This window comes from Erinaceus europaeus, chromosome 8, assembly GCF_950295315.1.
Source record: "Erinaceus europaeus chromosome 8, mEriEur2.1, whole genome shotgun sequence".
NCBI classification, from domain to species: Eukaryota; Metazoa; Chordata; class Mammalia; order Eulipotyphla; family Erinaceidae; genus Erinaceus; species Erinaceus europaeus.
This window is the reverse complement of record NC_080169.1, coordinates 112,808,928-112,832,178: the sequence shown is the minus strand read 5'-3', so window position 1 is coordinate 112,832,178 and position 23,251 is coordinate 112,808,928. Positions and strand designations below refer to the sequence as shown.

Sequence of the window (23,251 nt, the reverse complement as noted above, 5' to 3'; positions counted from 1 at the left end):
ATTTAAACAGAATAGAGGAGATAGCATAATGGTTATGCAAGGAAACTCTCATGCCTAAGGTTTGAAGGTCCCAGGTTCAATCTCTGCACCACCATAAACCAGAACTGAGCAGTGCTCTGGTAAAACAAAAAAACAAAAAAAATCACACAGAAAGTTGACACACAAACATATAAATTGATGGGATCCCTAAGGTAGAGATTAGAGTGATATAACCACAAGCATGCTAGTAGTCACTAGACTCTGGGATAGATAAGAAACAGATTCCCAGAGGAAATAGTTCTCTATATATAAACAGATTTTCACTGGAAATCTATTTTTGTTAAGACGAATTTCATATGAAGGGCTTTTGTTGTTTTATTGCAACCAGGGTTATCACTGGGGCTCAGTGCCTGCACAGCCGATTTCTTCCGCCTTATTTAGTAGGACAGAGAGAAATTGAGAGGGGAGGAAGAGAGAGAACGAAACACCTGTTAACCTACTTCATCACTTCCTCATGCAGGTGGGCCGTGGAGGCTCAAACTCAGATCCCTCGTACACGACAAGCTGCACTCTACTGGTGTGCCACCACCGGGCCTCCAGGAAAGACTATCGTTATTTTGTTTTTAATGCTTTTGTTTTCTTTTAGTGCTAAGTAATGAATCCAGAGCCGTGTACATGTGTGATACTGAGAGCTACCCCAGCCCAATTTTAAGGGAAAAGAGAAAAGAAAAAGAGAGATAGAGAACCGGAGCATTACTGTTACACATGAAGTTGACCAGGGATTGAACTCAGTACCTCATGCTTGAGAATCCAAGGTTTTATCCACTGTACCACATCCCAGGCTGCAGTAATGTATATCCTAATGAGCCACCTGAGACTTTTCCCTTTAATTCATTCAGATGTAACGAATGACTTTTTTGTAAGATTGAGTTAGGATGCAGATCCTTTTCCATCGTTTATTCTTAATGAAGCAAACAGAAGTGTCCTAAATAAAACAGTGGGACATCAGTACTGTTACACACATACAGAGTTCAGTGGTTCCCAAGACTACCCTCAGAATTAGAAATTCAGGAGTTGAGCTGTAGTGCAGCGGATTAAGTGCAGGTGGCACAAAGTGCAAGGACCAGCGTAAGGATCCCGGTTCGAGCCCCCGGCTCCCCGCCTGTAAGGGAGTCCCTTCACAAGTGATGAAGCAGGTTTGCAGGTGTCTGTCTTTCTCTCCCCCTCTCTGTCTTCCCCTCCTATCTCCATTTCTCTCTGTCCTATCCAACAATGATGACTTCAATAACTACAACAGTAGGGAGTCAGGCTATAGGTTAAGCGGGTTAAGCACACATGGCACAAAGCACAAAGACTGGCTCCCCACCTGCAGGGGAGTCGCTTCACAGACGGTGAAGCAGGTCTGCAGGTGTCTGTCTTGCTCTCCCCTTCTCTGTCTTCCCCTCCTCTCTCAATTTCTCTCAGTCCTATCCAACAATGACAACAATAACAACTATACAACAATAAAACAAGGGCAGCAAAAGGGAATAAATAAATATTAAAAAAATGTAGTTTTACAACAGTAAAACAATAAGGGCAACAAAAGGAAGTAAATAAATATTTTTTAAAAGTTTTAAAAGATTTAAAAAAGAATTAGTAATTCATTGAGTCTCACAGAACTCACTGAAAGTTGTATTGACAATTACTTAATTTTTTAATATGTTATCATCTCAATTATATGAGAACGTTTCATGGAGAGAGGCCAGAGCCCTACTACAGCCCATGTGGTACCCAGTATCAAACAGGTGCCATAGGTGTGCAAGTCCTACATTCTTACCAGCAGAGCTGGTATTCCTGTCCCCTCAGCTGCAGTTTATTACAGCTAAGGAATTCAATTAAAATCAACAGGGAGTTGTGAACAGCACTAAACTGTCCTGCCAGCACTTGTGACCGTGGACAGGCAGTGTTGCTAACCAGAAAACTCACTCATGCCTTGGAGTGCAGTTTTTCCATTGGGGCTTAGTCACATAGATGTGGTTGACCACCTGAGGGGCTGATACCTCCATTGATCCCATTACTTGCGGTGACTAGCTGCCTTGATCCACAGTCCCCATGGAAACAAAGATACTTTTTTTATATATATAACTTTTTTTTTAGATTTATTTATTCCCTTTTGTTGCCCTTGTTGTAGTTATTGTTGTTGTTGATGTTGTCGTTGTTGGATAGGACAGAGAGAAGTGGAGAGAGGGGGAGAGAAAGATAGACACCTGCAGACCTGCTTCACCACTTGTGAAGTGACTCCCCTGCAGGTGGGGAGCCGGGGATCGAACCGGGATCCTTAATGCTGATTCTTGCGCTTTGCGCCACCTGCGCTTAACCTGCTGTGCTACCGCCCAACTCCCAAACAAAGATACTCTTTGAACTAGAGCTTAGGGGTTACCTCAGAAGAACCAACGGCAGTAGCCCTCTTTCAAGGCAGTTTTTTTTTTTAATTTTTTTGTTTTACTTATTTATTTATTATTGTATAGAGACAGAAGTTGAGAGGGGAGGGGAGGTAGAAAGGGAGACAGAGAGACACCTGCAGCCCTCCTTCACCACTTGTGAAGCTTTCCCCCTGCAGGTGGGGACCAGGGGCTCGAACCCGGCTCCTTGTGCACTGTAATGTGTGTGCTTAACCGGGTGTGCCACCGCCTGGCCCCATTCAAGGTGGTTTTATTTGGTTTTGGTTTTGGGATTTTGTTTTGTTTTGTTCTGTTGTTGGCTTTCTTGTTTTTTAACCATATACCACACCACTAAATATTTGAACTCATTTCTGTTTCCATACATACCAAGAATTGAATGGTGACTTGTAATGACAGTTTGGCTGAATATAAAGAATTGGAAACAAATTGCCCTGCAGAGGGACTTGTTACCCATTTCTTAAGCCCAGTTAAACACTGTCATTTGGTAATGTCATTTTGGTGCCCAGAATTTTTCCACCCTGGAGTAGGTGTGTACAATTGTTAGATTTCAGAAAGGTAAAGATAGACCATTTGTACTGTGGGGAAACAGTTTTGACAGGGAAGATAGGGAACATGACCCTTCCTTCCTTCACCTCAGGAATGCTCACAGCAAATCTGCTCGAAGCTACATGAGATTTACTACAGCACCAAACAGGAGAGAACTTAAAAGCAGGGTATCAGACTTCAGTGTTGCTAGCGTTCATCACCTCTGCTCAGTAACAGATGTCTTACTGCCTCTCTCCTTAGCTTCTAGATTACTGCTGTTGAACTTGTTCCCCTCTAAGATCAAAACTCTTCATTTTCTCTCTGGAGTTCTAAGATCTAGCATCTGTCTTTATAAGTCTGTGTAGCCAGGCTGTTTTACCTTATTAAACAAAGAGTTTAGTTTATAATGGCTTCACCTTTTGTCCTCCAGAGGAGGCTCTGATTTTTTGTTTCATAAAGCTAACTAAATGCCTATTAGAGCTTCCTTAACAAAAGAGCTTGAACTTCAGATGTCAAAACAGTTGTTTTAAAAAATTGACTAGGGAGCCAGGTGGTGGTAAACCTGGTTAAGCACCCATCACCATGCACAAGGATCCAGGTTCAGGCCCCGCTCCCCACCTGCAGGGGATACTCTTCATGAGCAGTGAAGCAGGTATCTGTCTGTCTCCCCCATCTCTCAGTTTCTCTCTGTTCTATCAAAAACAAAGGGGGGATGGCTACCAATAGCTGTGGATTCATAGTGCAGGCACTGTATGTCTCAGTGGTAATCCTGGTGGCAAAAAATATAATACAAAGATTGAATTTGGGGATTTGTTGCTACACATAACAATAAGTGCTTAGTATAAAATATTTTAAGTAGACAAGAGATTCCCATCTGATCTGTATTTTAGAACAGTTGCCCAACAGTAGGGAATGGGCTGAGTAAGAGATACCAGCAGCGTGGGGAACAACCAGGAGATGCCCTAGGCAGAATGTTAGATTGCACCCAACAAGTGCTGCTCCCCAACCTTTAATGTACATGAATCGGAATGCCAGTATTGTGTGTTTTAACTTGTATTAAAATGTAATGTGTAAGTATTGAAGTATAATGTACTAGTATACAGCTTGTGAGTTTTCAGTGTTTGTGTATATGTATATATGCTCTGTTTTTACTTAAAGGTTTCTGGTTTGTTTTTTCTCTCCAGATAATTTTTATGGTGGGCCGAGGATATTTATCTCCAGATCTCAGTAAGGTACGGAGTAACTGTCCAAAAGCCATGAAGAGATTAATGGCAGAGTGCCTAAAAAAGAAAAGAGATGAAAGACCACTCTTTCCCCAAGTAAGAAGAAGCTTTATGTTATCCAAAAGGACAGACTGACATTTAGATGCAGATATTTAAGCACTTTGAAGCAAAGGCTAAAAATGGGTGATTCATAGAAGAATTGCAAAGTGTGGGCCTGCAGAGAACGTGCCTGGGAGGCTACCAGCTTTGTCACGTGCTGGACCCACATTCCAGCCCAGCCCCGACTGCATTAAGAGAAGCTCTGATGCTGTGGCGTCTTTCTCCCTCCCTCTGTCCTATCTCTGTTTCTCTCTGGGGGAGAACTGTTGACCCCTAGTAGTGAAACCTCAGCAACAAGGCAGGGGTTAGGTAGAGAGGCCAACAAGTGGTGAGTGAATTTAGGAAAAGATGGTAAAGAGTTAACTAACAATCAGGAAAATGCAAAATGACATTTACAGTAAAACACGTTTTGATTTTTGCCTCTTGGGATGGCAGTATCCAGCCTGGCGAACAGTCTTGGAGAATAAGAAAGAACCTAAAATTGTGTGGCAACAGGGGCTGGGCAGTAGCACAGCAGGTTATGTGCACATGGCGCAAAGTGCAAGGGCTAGCGTAAAGATCTCAGCTTGAGCCCCCGCCGCCCCAGCTGTGTGGGGGGGGTCCGCTTCACCAACAGTGAAGCAGGTCTACAGGTGTCTGTCTTTCTCTCCCCCTCTCTGTCTTCCCCTCCTCTCTCCATTTCTCTCTGTCCTATCCAACAGTGACAACATTAGTAACAACTACAACAATTAAAAAAAAAAAAAAGGAAAATAAATAAATATAAAAGAAGTTTTAGGAGCTCAGAAAAATAATGACTGCTCAATTTTTATTGACTCATTACTATTTGCCAGGCATTGTGTAAGCCCTTTTTACATATTTCACATGATTTTGAACATACATGACCATGTTGTGTATCTTAAAGGGTTGTAATCCCTTTTGGCTTTGGTGACTTTTTTTTTGTAATGAAGTCTGAACCTCACACACATGCTATCACCACTCTGGACCCCACTCTGTCTATTCAGATAGCCAGGAAACAAAAAAAACAGGACAAGGCCTAAAGCATTAGAGCTTCCTCCAGTGCAGTAGCACCTCCCATCTGGTACCTGGGTTGCTCCCATGGCAAAGCACACGCCCTACTGGGTGAGCTCTCTTTCTGGATCATAACCTGTTTCTGTGTTGTTTGTTTCGTTTCGTCTTTTACCTGAGCACTGCTCAGCTCTGGCTTGTGGTGCAGGGGATTGAACTTGGGACTTAAGAGCCTCAGACAGTATGCTGTCTACTTCCTCTATCTGCATATCTAAAATAGGCTGAATGTCTGTGTTTCTTTGGATTGATGCCTATTTGTAGAGTTTTCCTAGTCTGCTTCATTTTACTGCTGTTAACAGTCTGGGTCGGTGGGGTCCTGTTTATCATTCAGTGTGGGTGAAGGTGTTTCTCATTACTAAAGCTCTTCCGAGATTGGAATTCTGATGCTTCTGTTTGTGGAGTCATGTAATGCGCTACAACCCATTATCTTCCCAAAAGGGACTTGTGACCTATGAGAAACTGATGTATAATTGGTTTAATTTTTTTATTAGTGATTGGTTTAAAATTCTTATTGCTTACTGTTCTAATACTGACAGGTGATCTAAAATATAAACCAAAGTTAGCTAGCTATAGGTAACTTTCCCTTTAAAGAAAAAAAAAAGTGTTTTTTTTGAGCTATCAAATCAGTTAGTGTTAAAAGTTATGTAAGATTTCAAGTGCTTTCTTACAAAGTGTGATGGGCTTTTTAATGACTTATATACCACCTGGATTTTCAGACTTTCTTCTTTTTCTTTTTAGATTCTCGCCTCTATTGAGCTGCTGGCCCGCTCATTGCCAAAAATTCACCGCAGTGCATCGGAGCCCTCCTTGAACAGGGCTGGCTTCCAAACAGAGGATTTCAGTCTATATGCTTGTGCTTCTCCAAAAACACCCATCCAAGCAGGGGGCTATGGTGCGTTTCCTGTCCACTGAAACAAATTAAGTGTGAGAGGGTAGGGACACAGGAAAGTGAGCGCATGCTCACTCACACATTGTTAAGTTGGTTAGGATATTCTTTTTTTTTCTTAAAGGTGAGCCAAAGAACACATATGCTTTTAAAGACTGGAATGTAATTTGCCCTGAAATTCAAAGTTAGCATTGGATTTTCAACGTTCAGAATTTCTTGTTTTTTAAATGCTCCAGTGCTGTGGAAAAATTTGTGGTGCCTCTTCTAGAGACCTTCCTTGCTGTTCTGAGTTTATGTACTTGGTGACTCTAGACTTCAGGAGAGCTTTCCTCATCATGCACTTTTTGCTGTTAGCTGCCAGAGAGCCATTGGGGAGAACAGCACCACTCCCAGGGGAAGTTGCAGCTGAAAGGCTGGCAGTAGGCTGGTCCGTGGTAGAAGAGGGTTAGAATAGATCTCACTTGGAAAGACACTAGACTTTAAAAACCCTTGTTTGGTTTTTTTTATTTCTGCTATTTTTCTATGATCGTATCTTTTTATTACAGTTTGGGAAAGGCAGATACCCTTTATTCCTCTAAAGTTCCTGACTGGATTTTATAAAATAAATTGTGGTTGTGGATAGCCAAAGATGTTGCTGAGAAGTGGCACGTTTGGTACGAGTAAAACAGTTTTGAGTTTTTTAAAGTCATTCCTAGAGGGAAATGCTATATATTGGAGTTCATTTTAGATGATATTTATATATTCAGGATATTCTATACATGTAGATATTAAATTTCCTTGGAAATGCATTGCCGCTACCTCCCCCAAAATCGCTTCACAGAAATCTGTGTGGACTTTTACATGAGCTTGTTTTTCAGTTGGATATCTCTGGTTGCAAACAGCCAGGTAATGGATTATTTTTTTTTAATTATTGTTACTTTTAATTATTTTTATGTCTCATGATACGTACTTTAGTTATCACCTCATTCATATGTCTCATCAAATTTTTACTCTCCTTGTGTTCTGCTGTCCATATTTACTATGTATGAAAGTCATTTTTCTTTTTGCATTTCACAACGGGGAGTATTTGTTAATGCCTTTTGATCCTCACATTATTTTGCACAAAGTCATTATAATGGTGCAGGGATATATTTTTACTGCAAATCAGATATTATTGAGAATCAAAAGTGGGGGCAGGCAGTGGCACACCTGGTTAAGTGTACACAGTACAAAGCACAAGGACCTGTACAAAGATCCGGGTTCAAGCCCCCAATCCCCACCTGCAGGGGGATGTTTCACAAGTGGTGAAGCAGGTTTGCAGGTGTCTTTCTTCCTTTCTATCTCCCCCTCTTCTCCCCATTTCTCTCTGTCCTATCAAATAAAATAGAAAAAAAAAAATGGCTGCCAGAAGCAGTGGATTTGTATCTTGGACACACTAAGCACCAGTGGTAACCCTGGAGGCAAAATGAACAACAACAAAAAAAAACTGTATCAAAGAAATTGTAGGGGGAGGGTTAGATAGCATAATGGTTATGAAGAGAGACTCTCATGCCTGACTCTCCGATATTCAGGCCCAAATTCAGTCCCCCACACCACCATAAACCAAAGCTGAGCAGTGCTCTGATAAAAAGAAAAAAAAAATTGCTATGGTGGAGCCAGGCAATGGCACACCTGGTTAAGCACATGCATTACAGTGTGCAAAGACTCGGGTTCAAGTTTCTGGTCTCCGCCTGCAGGGGGAAAACTTCATGAGTAGTGAAGTAGAGCTGCAGGTATCTTTCTGTCTCTTTCCCTCTCAGTCTCCCTCTCCCTTTCTCAATTTCTCTCATCTCTATGCAATAATATATTTTTAAATTTTTTAATTTCTTTTTTTTTAATTATCTTTATTTGCTTATTGGATAGAGACAGCCAGACATTGAGAGGATGGGGGAGATAGGGAGAGAGACAGAGAGACACCTGCAGCGTTGCTTCACCACTCGTGAAGCTTTCCCCATGCAGGTGGGGGCCAGGGGCTCGAACTCAGGTCTCTGTGCACTGTAACATGTGCACTCAACCAGGTGTGCCACCACCCGGCCCCAAAATTTTTAATTTCTATGGCTACTTCAAAGTCAGCTTTAGGACCAAAGTTATCCTTTTAATTACATCTTCATTTACATCTTCAGTTGGGATTTATAATGATTTTTAAATAAAGCTGACAGTTCAAGGTTATCCCAGCACACATCTGCATAAATGCTTTCTTTATTAAGAAAATTGGGACAATTATTAAACTATAGATTATTTCATCTTCACCACTCATAAATTTTTGAAACACTTTTGAGTAGGTTAGATTTCAACCAAGAAAACCTCTCAGTTCAGTACACCCTTTGCCCTTCATTTGGTTTAAGTAATGCCATTCATGCTTTTAGAAATTGATTTGTGTCTTTCAGTTTAGACAAAGACCAGCAGGGGGAAAAAAAGAGCATTTCTGACACTTTGAGAGCAAGATATAACAGAATGTCACGTGTTAAAACACATAGGAGTAGGGAGGCGGGCAGTAGCGCGGCGGGTTAAGCACAGGTGGCGCAAAGCGCAAGGACCGGAGTAAGGATCCCAGTTTGAGCCCCCAGCTCCCCACCTGCAGGGAAATCACTTCACAAGTGGTGAAACAGGTCTGCAGGTGTCTCTCTTTCTCTCCCCCATCTGTCTTCCCCTCTTCTCTCCATTTCTCTCTGTCATATGTCAACGGTGACATCAATAACAGCAACAATAATAACTACAACAATAAAACAAGGGCAACAAAAGGGAATAAATAAATATTTTTTAAAATGAGGACATATTTTCTAAATCCTCTGGTGACATTCAAGAGAAGATTGTCAGGTGCTTCTTAGGTTTTCTTTATTCACGAACTGAATAGCATGCATATAGTAACAGCTTTTACAAAATTAACTTGGTCTGTGGAATGTCCAAAGGTTCTCACCATTTTGAGATAGAGATCAAAGATCTTTTCATTGGTAGAGCTCTTCCTGTAATTCCCATTGCTTTATTTCTTCTTTACTTTTTTACTCCTCTTTTTTTTTTTTAACCCCCAACACAACAGGGAATATCTATGGCCCAGTCACCCTCCCTCTGTCTGTCTGTCTGTCTGTCTGTCATCTATCTAACAATCTAACACACATGCACACCCCTACCTACCTTTTCCTTCATTTCTTTACTAGTTGCTTTGCCAGAGGGCCTTGCTAAGCCCTTACAGCTGCTTCTCAGAAACTCAAGCCATCACACATACACTCAAACGTGCCTCAAAAAGGTGGCTTTCTACACCTCTTTCCAGATAGAATCCACCGGAAGCGTTAGTGCAAGAACACTTAGAATGTAACAGGTGAGGTGCTTAGATAACGTGAATTCAGAGAAGAGGGAATCATTATGGTATGTTGTGGTTTCCCTTTCTGCTGTTTGTTTTATTCTATCTCAGTTATGTTTTCCAAATAAAGAATAACATTTAACGTACATATAAAGTTCACCTCCTTTTAACTAGGTAGTTTAAGCAGGACATTTATTCTCTTATAACTGACTTCTCTTTTTGTAAAGCCTGAATCCTCAGGCATTCTCACTTTTACTTTTTTTAATAGGCAGATTTCTTAAAATTTATAAATGAAGAAAAATTATTTTATGTTAAAATTGGTTTTGTTTTCTGATGCAGAGTACAAGTTTCTGTCTCTTAGCTTTAATTTTTTTAATCCTGTATGTGGTATCAGGATTGAACTCAGGGCCCACAAGTGCCAGGTGTGCGCTCTACCCTGAGCCACATCCCCAGCCCCGTCTTAACACTTTTTGAATTTTACTAGTCAGTAATGCAGAGTGAAATTCATCCTCTTGATTTTATGTAATCTCACAGTTTAGTCAGAGACTTACAATTTTGTTCATTTTCAGTTATTACAGTATTTTACTAGCATTTATTTATATTTTTAAGATATTTATTTATTAATGATGGAGAGAGAGAAGTAGAGGGAGCTATGCACGAGATGCTGGGGATCAAACTTGGAATCTCCAGTGCTCTAGCCACTGCACTGCCTCCCAGACTGCTTAAGTCGCATTGGTTTTTTACACACACACACACACACAAAAAAAAAAAAAAGTTTCACCAAAGCACTGCTCTGATGTGTGGTGGTGCTAAGAATTGAACCAAGGACTTTTGAGTTTCAGGCATGGAAGTCTATTGTATAAACCACTGTACACTATCTCCTAGACCCTTACAATGTTGCTCTAGCATTTAAATATGAAACCAGGACCCACAAAGCACTCACCTGGTCTGTTGGCCTGCTTTGCCATGCATGGAAGCCAGGCTCAAGCCCAGCCCTCACACACACATTGAAGGAAGCTTCTCTGCTGCGTTCTTCCCACCCACCCCCCCCTGTGTCTCCTCTCTGAAAAAGTCAGACCTGACTAATGAAGAAGCACCAGCAACAAAAGAAATAAATACTCTAAAATAGTGGCAATTTAACACAACAGACTTTTCTTTCAATCGATTTGCCCTCAATTTAAGCAGATCGTCAGCTTTAAAAATTATGAAGCCAATACTCATAACCATTTTTTTTAATCTGATCTTACTTGATTGTGAATTACTAGACATTTCTATAACACTTTGTATTTTACTAAATATCTGATTACCCCTGTGATCAGTTCTCTGACAAATTTACAAGGCCTGTGTTTTTCATCCTTCTGTAACTATCTGAAAGGTCACCTCAAAGAAAGAATGGTGCTTTTGCTTTGCTTGTAAGTGACCATCTCTCCACATCTAAAGCACTGGCTGATCTGCGTTTGAGATGACATACTTGATTTTTCATAGCATATTATTTTCCTTTGAGGAATTCCAATCAAATTGTAAGTCAGTACTTTTAATTCAGAAATAAAAGAAAAATCTCAATAAGCTTTTAAAACTTAGTCTTTAGCTTTCAAATAAATAAACCATGATATTTGACATGTTGAAGATCAGTGTTCTCTGCCCTTTTCCTAAATAAGGTAAACTGGAAAATATAACTTAGCTATTCTAAGTTTAGGGGGCTTGGGGGGGGGTGGATTTTAGCTTTTGATTGAATTTTCAATAGATTAAATTAATCTACCAAGATTTTTCTGGGTGTTTCAGTAACTTTACACCCAAAAATTGTCTCCTTACCTCAAATAAAACAGAGGTGGAGGGACAGCAGGTATATTTTCCACACATGCAGAAAGAAAGAGTTAGATTTTATTGATCGTTAAGCTATGAGTTCTTTTTTTTTATTTTCCCTTTTGTTGCCCTTGTTGTTTTATTGTTGTAGTTATTATTGTTGTTATTGATGTTGTTGTAGTTGGATAGGACAGAGAGAAATGGAGAGAGGAGGGGAAGACAGGAAGAGAGAAAGATAGACATCTGCTGACCTGCTTCACCGCCTGTGAAGCAACTCCCCTGCAGGTAGGGAGCCGGGTCTTGAACCAGGATCCTTAGGCTAGTCCTTGTGCTTTGCACCTCGTGCGCTTAACCCGCTGCACTACTGCCCGACTCCCAGGCTATGAGTTCTTATCTCTTCCCCTCCCAGGGAAGAGATAAGAACTTTCATTTCCAGGGAAATGGAAGTGATCAGGAAACAGAACCTCATTCCAATAGAAGCAGATTTTGGCGAGATAATCTTTAGCACTAGTTTTATTGGCATTTGACTTTAACTTTGTTAGTAAGATTTTATGCTTTATGGGATTGTTTTATGTGCTTTTATTTTTAATATTTAAGTCTGTAGAAAGTAATTCTGTTTAGCAAAGTGGTGCACCTAATTATTAAGATGAATAGGAAATACTGAGTTGTCACAAAAAGTCATAATGCATTTTTGCATAAAAGTATGGTGCAGTGGGTTAAGTGCACATGGCACGAAGCGCAAGGACCAGTGTAAGAATCCTGGTTCGAGCCCCCAGCACCCCACCTTCAGGGGGGTCACTTCACAAGTGGTGAAGCAGGTCTGCAGGTGTCTTATCTTGTTCTCCCTCTCTGTTTTCCCCTCCTCTCTCCATTTCTCTCTGTCCTATCCAACATCAGTTACAACAATAGCAATAACAACAAGGACAAAAAAATGGGAAAAATGGCCTCCAGGAGCATCAGATTTGTAGTGTAGGCACTGAGCCCCAGCAATAACCCTGGAGAAAAAAAAAAAATTTTCATGACCTTTCCAACAACCCAGTAGAATTTTTTTTTTAATGTGGTTTATAAGGTTTTATTCTAAGGCCTAGTAAGATAGTATACATGCTTTTCCATGAGCATGACTGAGGCTCAAGCCTGACCCCCCCACCAAACTGAAGAAAGCTTAGGCTTATCTTTCCCTTTCTCCCTCTGTATCTCTGTCCTTCTCTTGTTTAAAAAAGTAAACTCAGAGCAGTGAAACCCCAACAATAACTATATGTTTTTATTTTTGTTTTTACTTAGAATGTATCATTTTCTGGTATTCTCTCAGTAAATGGATTATAGCCACTTGTTAGAAAGATTTGCTAAGTAAAGGCTATTTTGACATGGACTTGTTCTCATGACATGAGGCTCTGTTCATAAGAGTGTTACAAATTGATTTAAAGAAATGTATTGAAACATTACAGTGCAGGGAGTCGAGCGGTAGCACAATGGGTTAAGCGTACATGGCCCAAAACTCGAGGACCAGCATAAGGATCCTGATTCAAGCCCCCGGCTCCCTACCTGCAGGGGAGTCGCTTCACAGGTAGTGAAGCAGGTCTGCAGGTGTCTGTCTTTCTCTCCCCCTCTCTGTCTTCCCCTCCTCTCTCGGTTTCTCTCTGTCCTATCCAACAACAATAATAACTACTACAATAACAAAAAAAAAAATCCAAAAAAAATTACAGTGCACAAGGACCCAGGTTCAGGCCCCTGGTCCCCACCTACAGGGGTGAAGCTTCACAAATGGTGAAGCAGGGCTGCAGGTGTCTCTCTGACTCTCTCCCTATCTCCTCCTTCCTTCTCAATTTCTGGCTGTCTCCATCCAATACATAAAGATAATAAATTTAAATAAATTTATTGAAATACTGAAAGGAAGAAAATGGCAGGTGCCATAAGAGCAAAAGGCGTCTTTCATTAAATCGTAAGGCGCTTGAGCCCTCAGAGAAGACAGTGAGAATCTCTGCGTCACTCTTGATGTCTGGCAATATGATAGCTATGGTTTTGCACTGAGTGTTTTTGCTCTCCAGGGTCTTAGTGATTTAGCTTCTTCTTTTCTTTCCCTGCCAGATTCCTCAATCCTTTTTACCTTTCATTGTGGAGTACTGTTTTAGCCTTTCTGATCTTTTGATTCACAATACTTGGGTTAATTGTTGATGAAAAGGAACCCCTGAATTGAAAGAGAGATGATATCATTAGTGCAACTAGTAGCTGTATTCAGAATGGGGAAACCAACAATTTATTCTGGGTCTTTGTTTGAGGGCTTGTTTATTAACTGTTAAGCCCCTGGCCTTTGGAGTCAGCACCTCTGTTAACAGTACAACTCAGCAGTTTTCTAGCCGTGAGTCCTTGGACAAGCTGTTCACCACTCTACAGAATAGTTTTCTCATCTGTGAAATGCAGTGGAGGCACCTTTCTTAACTATGAGAACCCAGTGCGGGTGTGTATGAAGTGGCTGTTAGGCATCTGGTGTGTGGCTGGCTCTCGGTCAGCGCCGACATTGTCAGCATGGACTCTGAGGGTTTGGTCCGCCAGCCATTAGGAGTCTGTTCTTGGCTGCGCATACTAGCAAGCTCACAACCAGATGGGCTCTAACAATAACCAGAAAGTGGATGTTATTCCTGGATGACTTAAAACAGTGTGATTGTTTAGGTGATTGATTGATTCCTCATCAAGAGTTAATATTGAAAAATGGTGTTAAACCTGATCATTGCTAACGAGCCCCTAGGAATTAGCTACAGCGTGTGCATGCACTAAGAGCAACTGGCTTCTGGTTACAAGTAAAGCCTGTGGACAAAGTGGTGAACAGGAACTGTGGCATGAAGCCTCCGGATTCAGCCATCTTAACAAGTGCAGTATCTGAAAGGAGCCTTGCGGCATAAAGAGTTCCCTGTGTGGTGGTCTTGGCATGTGCCAGTACTAGTTGATTTAAAAGGCTAAATGATCCAAAAAATGGTCTGGATTTATTTTCCTTCTGTCAAATGTGTAGAATGGACAGATCATATGGCCTCATATCTTTTGCAAAATGAGAATAATCACTGTTTCTTCCTTCTTAGTGGTGGCATCATAATAATGAAAATGAATTTATAAATCAGAGCAGAAAGGTTCTCTGTGTGTTAACTTTTAACCATAGTCATAATTAGTTTCTGAGAAATTTTATTCATTGGAATCATTTTCAGCTCCATTGGAACCATAAGATGTAAAAAAAAAAAAAAAAAAAAAAAAACCCAGCTGGGAAATTAACTGCAGATACTGATGTAACTGAGCCATTCTTTCTGTATTACTCTGGCATGAGCCTTTCACATGGGTTTCAGCCAGTTTTGTTTTTCAGTGAGTGCATGTGCTGTTTGCTAGAGGTCATAAAGTATAGCTCTTCGCCTTTCAGCCGGGTTTCAGTGAGGCTTTTCTGTGTCTCGGGGTGATGTGAGATGACTTTTAAAACCAGCTCTTGTCCTCCCTCTACAGGAGAATTTGCAGCCTTCAAGTAGCCACACCATCTTGGCAGCACCTACTCTTATTTCTTAAGTCTTGTGTTCGTACAGTTTGTTAACATCAAAACACAGTTCTGTTCCTCAACTTTTTTTTTTTTTTGAAAGACACAGAATTTTCAGTGCATAAGCTGGTGTGGAACAGAATGGAATTTCCCATCCACCCAAAGAGGGAAGAGGGAAGAGTGCTTTAGGAGCCAGAATTCTCTGCTGCCCATGTCTTCTTCTTCTTCTTCTTCTTCTTCAACACAAATACCACGTGCATACAAGTCTGCCCGCTCCCAGGAAGAAAAAGGAGAGACCCGCAGTCTGACCGTGTGAGGGTCAGGCCTGGTGGAAAGAAACTACTGCTCCAGCGGGGGAGCTTTACTGTGGAGAGCCTGCCAGTCAGCCGTGCCCTGCTAGCCAGCAGATCAGAGTGTGGGCTGATCCTCTGAGGGGGGCATTTGCAGTCATCAAGCATCGGTTTCTTTCCTGCTCTAGGATTTCGCTGTGAAGCTCTTCCTCACCTCCACCAGTTCATCTCTGAGGGATGGGACAAAAATGCAGCATGCCCTTTCTGTGTGGAGAATGTCCAGCCCTCCACACATTTCATCCAAATTAAGCTCTTTAATCTCTGTGGGAGGGGTGAGCAGTGGAGGGGGGGGAGGAGGCGGGGGTAGAGACTAGGGGGGTGCTGCATCTTTGTCCTGGCCCCCTAGGGTTGGTTCTGGCCTTCTGTCTGTCTCCTTGTTCACAGAGGGCATCTGCCACCCGAGCAGGCTGCCACACTCAGCCTCCCGTACCTGCTGGGTCCAGCAACAAAGACAAGTGTGTGGGGATGTTTCTGTCTCCGCCACGGCGTAGCAAGTTCTCAGGAAAATACAGTTGCTATCTTCCTCCTAAGCTCTTCCAGTCACCGAGTACTTATGTGGCTCCTTTGTCCAGGGCACAAAATGGTATCTAATTAAAAGCCTACAAAACTGCTCGGGAACAGTTTTGAATGTGAGACATTTATGTAATTTAAATGTAAGGTACAAGTTTTAATTTCTGAGTTTCTTCTATTATATTTTTATTAAAAAATGATTTTCAGATTTAAATGAATTGGAATACTAGTTCCCACCAGAATTATATATCCTGGAAAATTGTATTTTTGTTATATAAACAGCTTTTAAAGAAAGATCATTATCCTTTTCTCTAAGTATGGGGAGTCTTAGCATAATGACAAATAATTTATAATTTTTAAATTCATGGTACTTGCTGGATCCACACTAACATCTTCGCTAACACGTCATAGTTTCTTCTTACTCCCACACTACAGTCTACATCCTCTTTCTAGTCTTTTATTTAGAATTGCAACCTAAAATAAAAATGGTGGTGTCTCCATTCTTTCTCCTCCCTCCTTTTTTCCCAAGCCTGGTCTTCAGATGGTTGGGTAATTGGCAGCTGAGTTTCCCAGGCAAAGCAGAGAACGATTTTAGGTGGAATGTGGCTGAAGGAGGCTGTGTGAAGCCACCTGTCAGCCATTTTTATAGAACTATGGCCTTTTAAATAAAGCTCATTCTTTTTCTTTGTGTAGGTGGAAGTTACCACCTAGCCCTAGCCTTTCCTAAGGAGTGTGGTGTAAGTCATCAGAGTGCAAAGAGAGTGACTATGGATGTTTAAGTGGTAGATTAATGGCTGTACCTTGTCAGGAGTCTAGAATCTCCTACCAGGATTTAGGAATGTAAATCAAATCAAATGTACTTAGCGTAACCAAGCTAGAACTTGAAAGTCTATAACTTGAAAGAAATGAGTCATGACCTTTCAAATAAATCAGGGAATTAAAACTTACTCAAAAGTCCCAGATTATAACTTTTTATAAAATTTTCCCCATCTCAGCTCACTGCCATTAGATGATTTTTGCTGGGTTAACCTGTATTCAAAAGAAGGCCTACCACAAATTCCACAGACTTGTAAAAGGGTTGTCCCAGAAAACAATGGAAAATATCTTGAAGTTATTTGAAAAGCAGTGTGTTCTTAAGTGAGTCTCTTAGCAAATTCAGAAATTGCAGACCTTTGGGAACTGACTGGTGTCTCTTTGAAGATCATCTGTGTACATACTGCCTCCCTTCTCAAAGCACTGTTTCCTTCTGACATCTGTTCCCATAGATGCTTTTACACATAAGATGGGAGCGCGCTGGGCTTGGCCAGCAGGCGTGTCCCACTGACCAGGCGAGCCTGCTGGAGTACAGGGCAGGAGCTCAGCAGTGGGGTGCAGAGAATCAGCTGCCGGGGATCCTCTTTTTCCTCCTTTCTTTTTAGACTGAGTTGCTGTCTCATTGGAAATAGGGGGACGGGCTTGATCGAGCTACTTTCAGAAGCCAGGTTCAGGATGTTCTTGAGAGGTGTTTGTAGAGCCCTTAAAAATAATAACACTTTTGCAATTTTTTTTTTTTTGGCCATCAAGTAGCTTTCTCTGTGGCTTACAAATGACATGAAAATGGGTTTTCCCCTCTGACTTTTACTTGCTTTAGTTTTTGATGCTTACATGACAGACTGGTGGAGCTCCTAAGTAAATACAAGGAAGAAGTCCTTGTTTGTGCAAAGCACTTTATAAGTAATTTGTAGAGGCGGCGTGTGGCTGCCTTGTCGACTCTCCTAAGGCTGTGGTTCTGGTTTTTTCTGTGAAGCGGCTCAGTGTCTTCTGTGGTGCATTTTATTTGGGTTAAGAAGAGGTGAGACCTGTAAAGTGTGAGAGTAAGCATGAAGGGTTATGTGGGAATGTGGAGAGTTCCTGATGGACTGTTTGATCACTGAACTAGAGTCTGGGGTCAAGGCGTGTGCCCAGTTTGTGACTACAAAAGCCAGTGTGACATTTGTACTTCTGTGCACCCTAGAGGAAGGTTTCTGCCTCACTGTCAAATGTTGGTTCCTAAACCCGCAGTCCCTGGTTGTAGTTGAGACCCGCTGGAACCTCCTGAGGTCCTCCTGGAAGATAAAATCTCATAGAACTGACGTGTGTGCTAAAACTCATGCTGGAAAAGAAAGCCTGTTCATTATCCAGGAGCTCAGACACTGCCTGAGACTCGGTCAGTCCTTTTCCTGAGTGTGGTTTGGTGCAGTCAGGGCTCTCTTGTCTCCCAGTGCATTCATCAATCAGGCAGTGTTATAAGCACCATCCTCCTGCCCCCTCCCCACTCCAGCCTCTGCACACCTCACCTCCCTTTAGTGTGAAGCACATTGCAGGGTTCAGGTAACCTCTTCAAATACAAAAACAAACTACCTCCTCGGGTGAGGTAATGAATAGTTATTTATTTTAAGCTATGAAGTCAGAGGAGTTCTAGAACATGAAGATGTTGGGAGTTTGGCATTTATGTGTCCTTGTATCGTCTTGTCCTAAAGGGCATTCATTACACTTTTCAGCAGTGATACTGGGGTTGGGGGGTGGGGGCAGGGGCGGATTATAGCTCAGAATACCTGAATGTTTGAAAGTAGTATCAGAACCTGTTTAGGGGTTCATGTCAGAGTTCTCGCCAGTCAGTTGCATGAAACTAAGTAGTCACAATGTCCCTTCACCAATAGTCCAATTTTAATTTTTAGCATGCTTGGCAAGACAGTGCATGCATCTTCATACTGAGTTAGCCACAGCTTTGTCCAGCGAAATTCTCCTATGGAGAAGACTGCCCAGCAAAGACGGTAGGATGGCTCTCTTTTGTCCAAGGTGGTATCATTAGTGCTCGAATACCAATGCCTTGAGACTAGTGGACTCCAGCTATTAGGTTATTTAAAACAAACCAAAAGCATAGCTAGATGTGGGAGGTTTCACTGTGTGCATAAGCAGCAAAAAGCTTGCAGGTCAGACATTGAAAATGGGGTCAATGAGGCCTATACAAAGACCTTGACAATTTGCCAAATGATCTCACTGTGCCTTCATGATGCAATAAACAAGCTAAAGCTTTAGCAGCTACCAGTGATTTGTGACGAGCCACCATCCCTGTCAAACTCAGCTTTGTTTCTATTTTCAGTGCAACTTAGCAAAGATCCATGCGCTAGAGTTTATAGCCAAAGTCATATTTGAACAAAAGAAATAGGTACATTTTCAGTGAATAAAATTATTTTTTTAAAGCATATAACCCCCCTAGCATAGATACACTTGTCATGTAGAGCACTATTAGAGGTTGAAACTATAGGTCAGTGACATTTCTAGAGACTTTTTCTACTCCCATAAGCTCATCAGAGCATGGGACTTCTGTATGACAGGGACATTTTGACAGATACTTTTAAGAAATTGCTATAGGTGGGGGTTCAAGTGCGGCTGCTGGGCGGCAATGCTACGTGTTAACCTAGCTGAGAAGGGGGAAGTTTGCACCCCTTCCTGGTGGACTGTTGCCAACCTTGACACCACCTCTTCAGACTTTGAGATGTAGACTTGCCTCCCAGGTGCTGCTGCTGGTGTTCAGGGTGCTGTGGGGACACCAGGGACCCCTTATGAGGGGTCATTGGAGTAGTTAGACCCGGTGTGGCTGTGACATAGCACAAGGGCTACTTGTGTCGTCTGGCTTCATTCCTTGCCACCCCCCCAAAAAAGCAGTCCTCAGGTGGTCTCACTGAGGTGTTTCAAATGTCTGTGGGCCGCTGAGCCACCTGGGTGGTCTGCCTGGTGTCTGTTTTGGCCAGAGAATGAAATGCCCAGTGAGTGCATCCTTGCCCTGTGTTTCTTGCCCTGGTAAAAACTGACAGTTGTGGTGAGCTTTTATGATCAGTCCAGAAGATGCTAAGCTTTATGTCACCACTGTTTTCAGATAACGTCCCCTTCTAGTTGGGCAAAAACATTTCCTATGAAACCCAGTGCTAACTAGCCATTTGTGGGGAGGACAGAAACTTGAGTCCTGGAAAACTAAGTAACTGCTTTACTTAAAAACACGGGACAGTTAGTCTCCACCTCAGAAAAGTCCACCTTTCATTTCAAGAGCTACAGCTTCACCTGTTAATCCAGTTGTATGGATCACTACTTTCACTTCATCAGAATAAGATTTTGTTTAGTGTTTTGACTAATTACAGTGTGATGACATTGTAATTAGTGCTTGAGGATAGCCAGTGTACTCAGTTCTATTTCATCTTGTAATACTTTTTTTAATGAATTCTATAGATTGAAGTGCTTTTCATAAACAAGTAAAATATGCTTTTCATTTTAGTCTCAAAAAGCTCTTTGTGCAAACCATCTGCTTCTGTGGTCAGGCTGGACACAGTACCCTTGGTGTAAGGAGTTGGGCTGAAACTCACAGGGACAAGGCGGCTTCTGCTGCAGGGTGGAGCGGGGGGGGGGGGGGGGGGAGGCATCAGTTACTTAGTACTTATGTTTTAGAAATTCCCATGTGTTATATGTCTGTATTAAGCCTTTTTCAACCCATGTGTGGGTTTTTTGGAGGGTGTGCATTAATTACATAGGACGACCTTTCAGACCAGCATAAGCAGCAAAGCTCTCAGGCAAGGCACAAATATAGAGAAAATGGACCAGATTGGGGGGGGGGGGGTGTGGGAGTCAGCCTGAGGGTTGGGAGAAACCCAGGTGAGGGCGGGAGAGAAACTGCAGTTACCTGAAATAAAATTTGTAAGAGTGCAATAAGAGTGCTTTTCTAAGCTGTGAACGGTTCTTGATCTTTTTTTTTTTTAATTCTTCCTAAACATTTGTGTGTGTTCCTTAGCTGATGAGAAGCAGACGCCTTTTGTTCATGCCAGTTACCAACATCAGTGGCTAACCTGTCTTATTTATCTTCATGTTACATCAGTTTACATTACGGGGGTGTGTGTGCTGGCCCCTTTTCCCTCCTTCACTTGAAAACGTGTCCACTGGGTCCTGTGCTTCCCTCCGTTCTGCCTTCACGACCTGAAGGACTCACAGTCGCGCCTAATGTGCTGGTCTCATTTGTTGTCTACTTTGTCCCTTTTCCAACTCAGCAACCTCTGCTTCTCCTAAAATAGAAGCATACAGATTGATCGGGGGTTGAATTTGATAGCTGATCAATGTACATCCCTTTGTCTTGTCTGACAGTTTAGGATTGTTCTTTGGTTTAGACCAAAAAAAAAAAAGATTTTTTTTTTTTTTTAATGAAACTGCCTTTTCAGTCTTGCTTTGAGGAGTTTTTCTGGGAGAAAGACAGAAATGCTTCCCGTTTTAACTGCAGTGAATTAGTGGCTCCTGGCTGACCACTTCAAACTTCTTGTCGATTTCACACACATTCCTCTCTTCTTGCTGCCAGAAGTTCAGATTTAGTTCACTTCAGTTCCACTCAAGCATTGGAAATGTTCAGACTGGGGTGTACCCAGGGAAAAGGTGGGAACCTTTTAACTATCCACAGACCTCTCTACCTGCTTTGCAAAAATTACAATGGAGTAACTATTTTTAAAGCTTATTTTTCAATCCATAAAAAAGACATTTATTTTTAGTCAAATGGATGTCTCCCTCTCATCCCTTAACCCTGGGTTTGCTTGACCCTTCCTGTTTGTATTTTGTCTTGTTTTGGTTTTTTATTTTTTTCCCCAGATCTACTTCCTGATACTTTGGTTCTCTTTCCTGCTCAGGTCCCTTCATTTGTACTTTGGAGTTTTTCTCATGTAAATTTGTACAATGGAAAATATTGTTCAGTCTGGATAGAAAGCATGGAGAATTAAATTTTAAAAGATGAAATTCAGATTGAAGAAATTTATTTCTGTGTAAAGTTATTTAAAAAAACTCTGTATTATATAAAAGGCAAAAAAAGTTCTATGTACTTGATGTGAATATGCGAATACTGCTATAATAAAGATTGACTGCATGGAGAAGTCTTTATCCAGGTTCTTTCTGCAGCACTGTCACATGCAGCGGTGGCAGCAGGGGACTGAGAATGTAGGGGTGTGTGTGTGTGTATATACTTATTAACCGGGGTAGTTTACTTACACTAGGAAACGTTTTGAAGTTGTCAAGAGGGCGGCCCACATGCCCTGCCAGCTACACTATGTACGGTAGCATTGCCTGTGATGTTGGTGACACCCCTGAAGTATAGCCTTACGAAACTGTCAACTGCTGATGCTTCCGTCCAGTGTCTCGGTCAGCATCAGGGCATCTCCTGCAGGAAGAGTGTCTGCATCTGTACTTTTCTAGAGGAAATTACGTCCTTGTTTTCTACTTCCTTTTCATTAAACGCTGGCTACCCCACTACCCCACGGGGGAAGTGCTCCACTGGCAGAACACGGGGTTTGCATAACTAGGGCTCCTAGTCTGATCCCCAGTACCACAAGTACTGAGGTGGTGCTCTGGCTTCTCACACAAAACTGTCTTATACGAATCAAAAATTTAAAAAAATAATAATAATAGAAAAGCAATTTAGAAACTATGAACAAAGAAAGAATCACATTCGCTCTTCTGATGGCACCAGGAAAGTGCCATGGATGCTGAAATAGAGCTCCAGCCTCCTATTTCCTTCTAAGTGTCTGAATTAAAAAAAAAAAAAAAAGTTAATTAAGGAGAGGACAAAGGAGCATTACTCCAGCATGTGTGTGTCTGTCGAGTTATCCACTGCACCACAAAAATCTATCTGTTGTGGTCCGGGAGGTGGCACAGTGGATGTAGCATTGGATTCTCAAGTATGAGATCCCGAGTTCAATCCCCGGCAGCACATATACCAGAGTGATGTCTGGTTCTTTCTCTCCTTCATCATAATTTTTTTTTTAAAGAAAAGATAATTTTTAAAAAAATCTGATAGTCTGGCGGTAATGCAGCAGGTTAAGCCCAGGTGGCGCAAAGCACAAAGACCCGGCATAAGGATCCCTGTTCAAGCCCCGAGCTCCCCACCTGCAGGGGAGTCACTTCACAAGTGGTGAAGCAGGTCTGCAGGTGTCTGTCTTTATCCCCTCTCTGTCTTCCCCTCCTTTCTCCATTTCTCTGTCCTATCCAACAATGACGACATCAATAACAGTAACTACAACAATAAAATAAGGACAACAAAAAGGAATATTTTTTTTAAAAAAAATCTAAGTAGTATGCTCTGGGAAGGTCATTAAGCCACTCTTCTACTGCAAAGTGCTGTCTATGCAAAGAGAACAATTGTGTCTTAGACCTGGCTGAGTGTTCATGTTACCATGTGCCAGGACCCAGGTTCAAGCTTCTGGTTCCCCCCCCCTCAGGGGGGGGTGGTGGAGGCGTGCACAGTTCACAGTGAAGCAGGTTTGCAGGTAGCTCTCTCCTTATCTCTCCCTCCATCTCAATTTCTGTCCCTATCCAATAAAGAATGTATTTAAGGGAGTGTGGGGCAGTAGCCCCTGGCCCCCCACGTGCAGAGGGGTCACTTCACAAACAGTGAAGCAGGTCTGCAGGTGTCTTTCTCGCCTCCTCTGTCTTCCCCTCCTCTCCATTTCTCTCTGTCCTATCCAACAGCGGTAACAACAACAATAATGATAAATAATGGCAACAA

The 23,251-nt window shown here is 41.9% G+C and overlaps 1 protein-coding gene across 4 annotated transcripts in view; it reads left to right on the top strand.

Moving 5' to 3' along the window:
- Nucleotides 1–21,623, top strand: part of BRAF (B-Raf proto-oncogene, serine/threonine kinase) — a 142,278-nt gene extending 120,655 nt beyond the window's left edge. For 2 of the 4 annotated variants that reach the window (XM_060196706.1, XM_016192119.2), the window contains 3 exons: nt 4,130–4,264; nt 6,071–6,224; nt 14,818–21,623. In XM_060196706.1, the coding sequence (XP_060052689.1) occupies nt 4,130–4,264; nt 6,071–6,224; nt 14,818–14,840 (312 nt within the window). In that variant the 3' untranslated portion in view covers nt 14,841–21,623. Of the gene's footprint in view, nt 1–4,129; nt 4,265–6,070; nt 6,225–10,909; nt 11,101–14,817 lie in introns of those variants that run through there. The other 2 variants (XM_060196704.1, XM_060196703.1) reach the window with 1 other exon arrangement.
- The last annotated feature ends 1,628 nt before the right edge of the window (nt 21,624–23,251 follow it).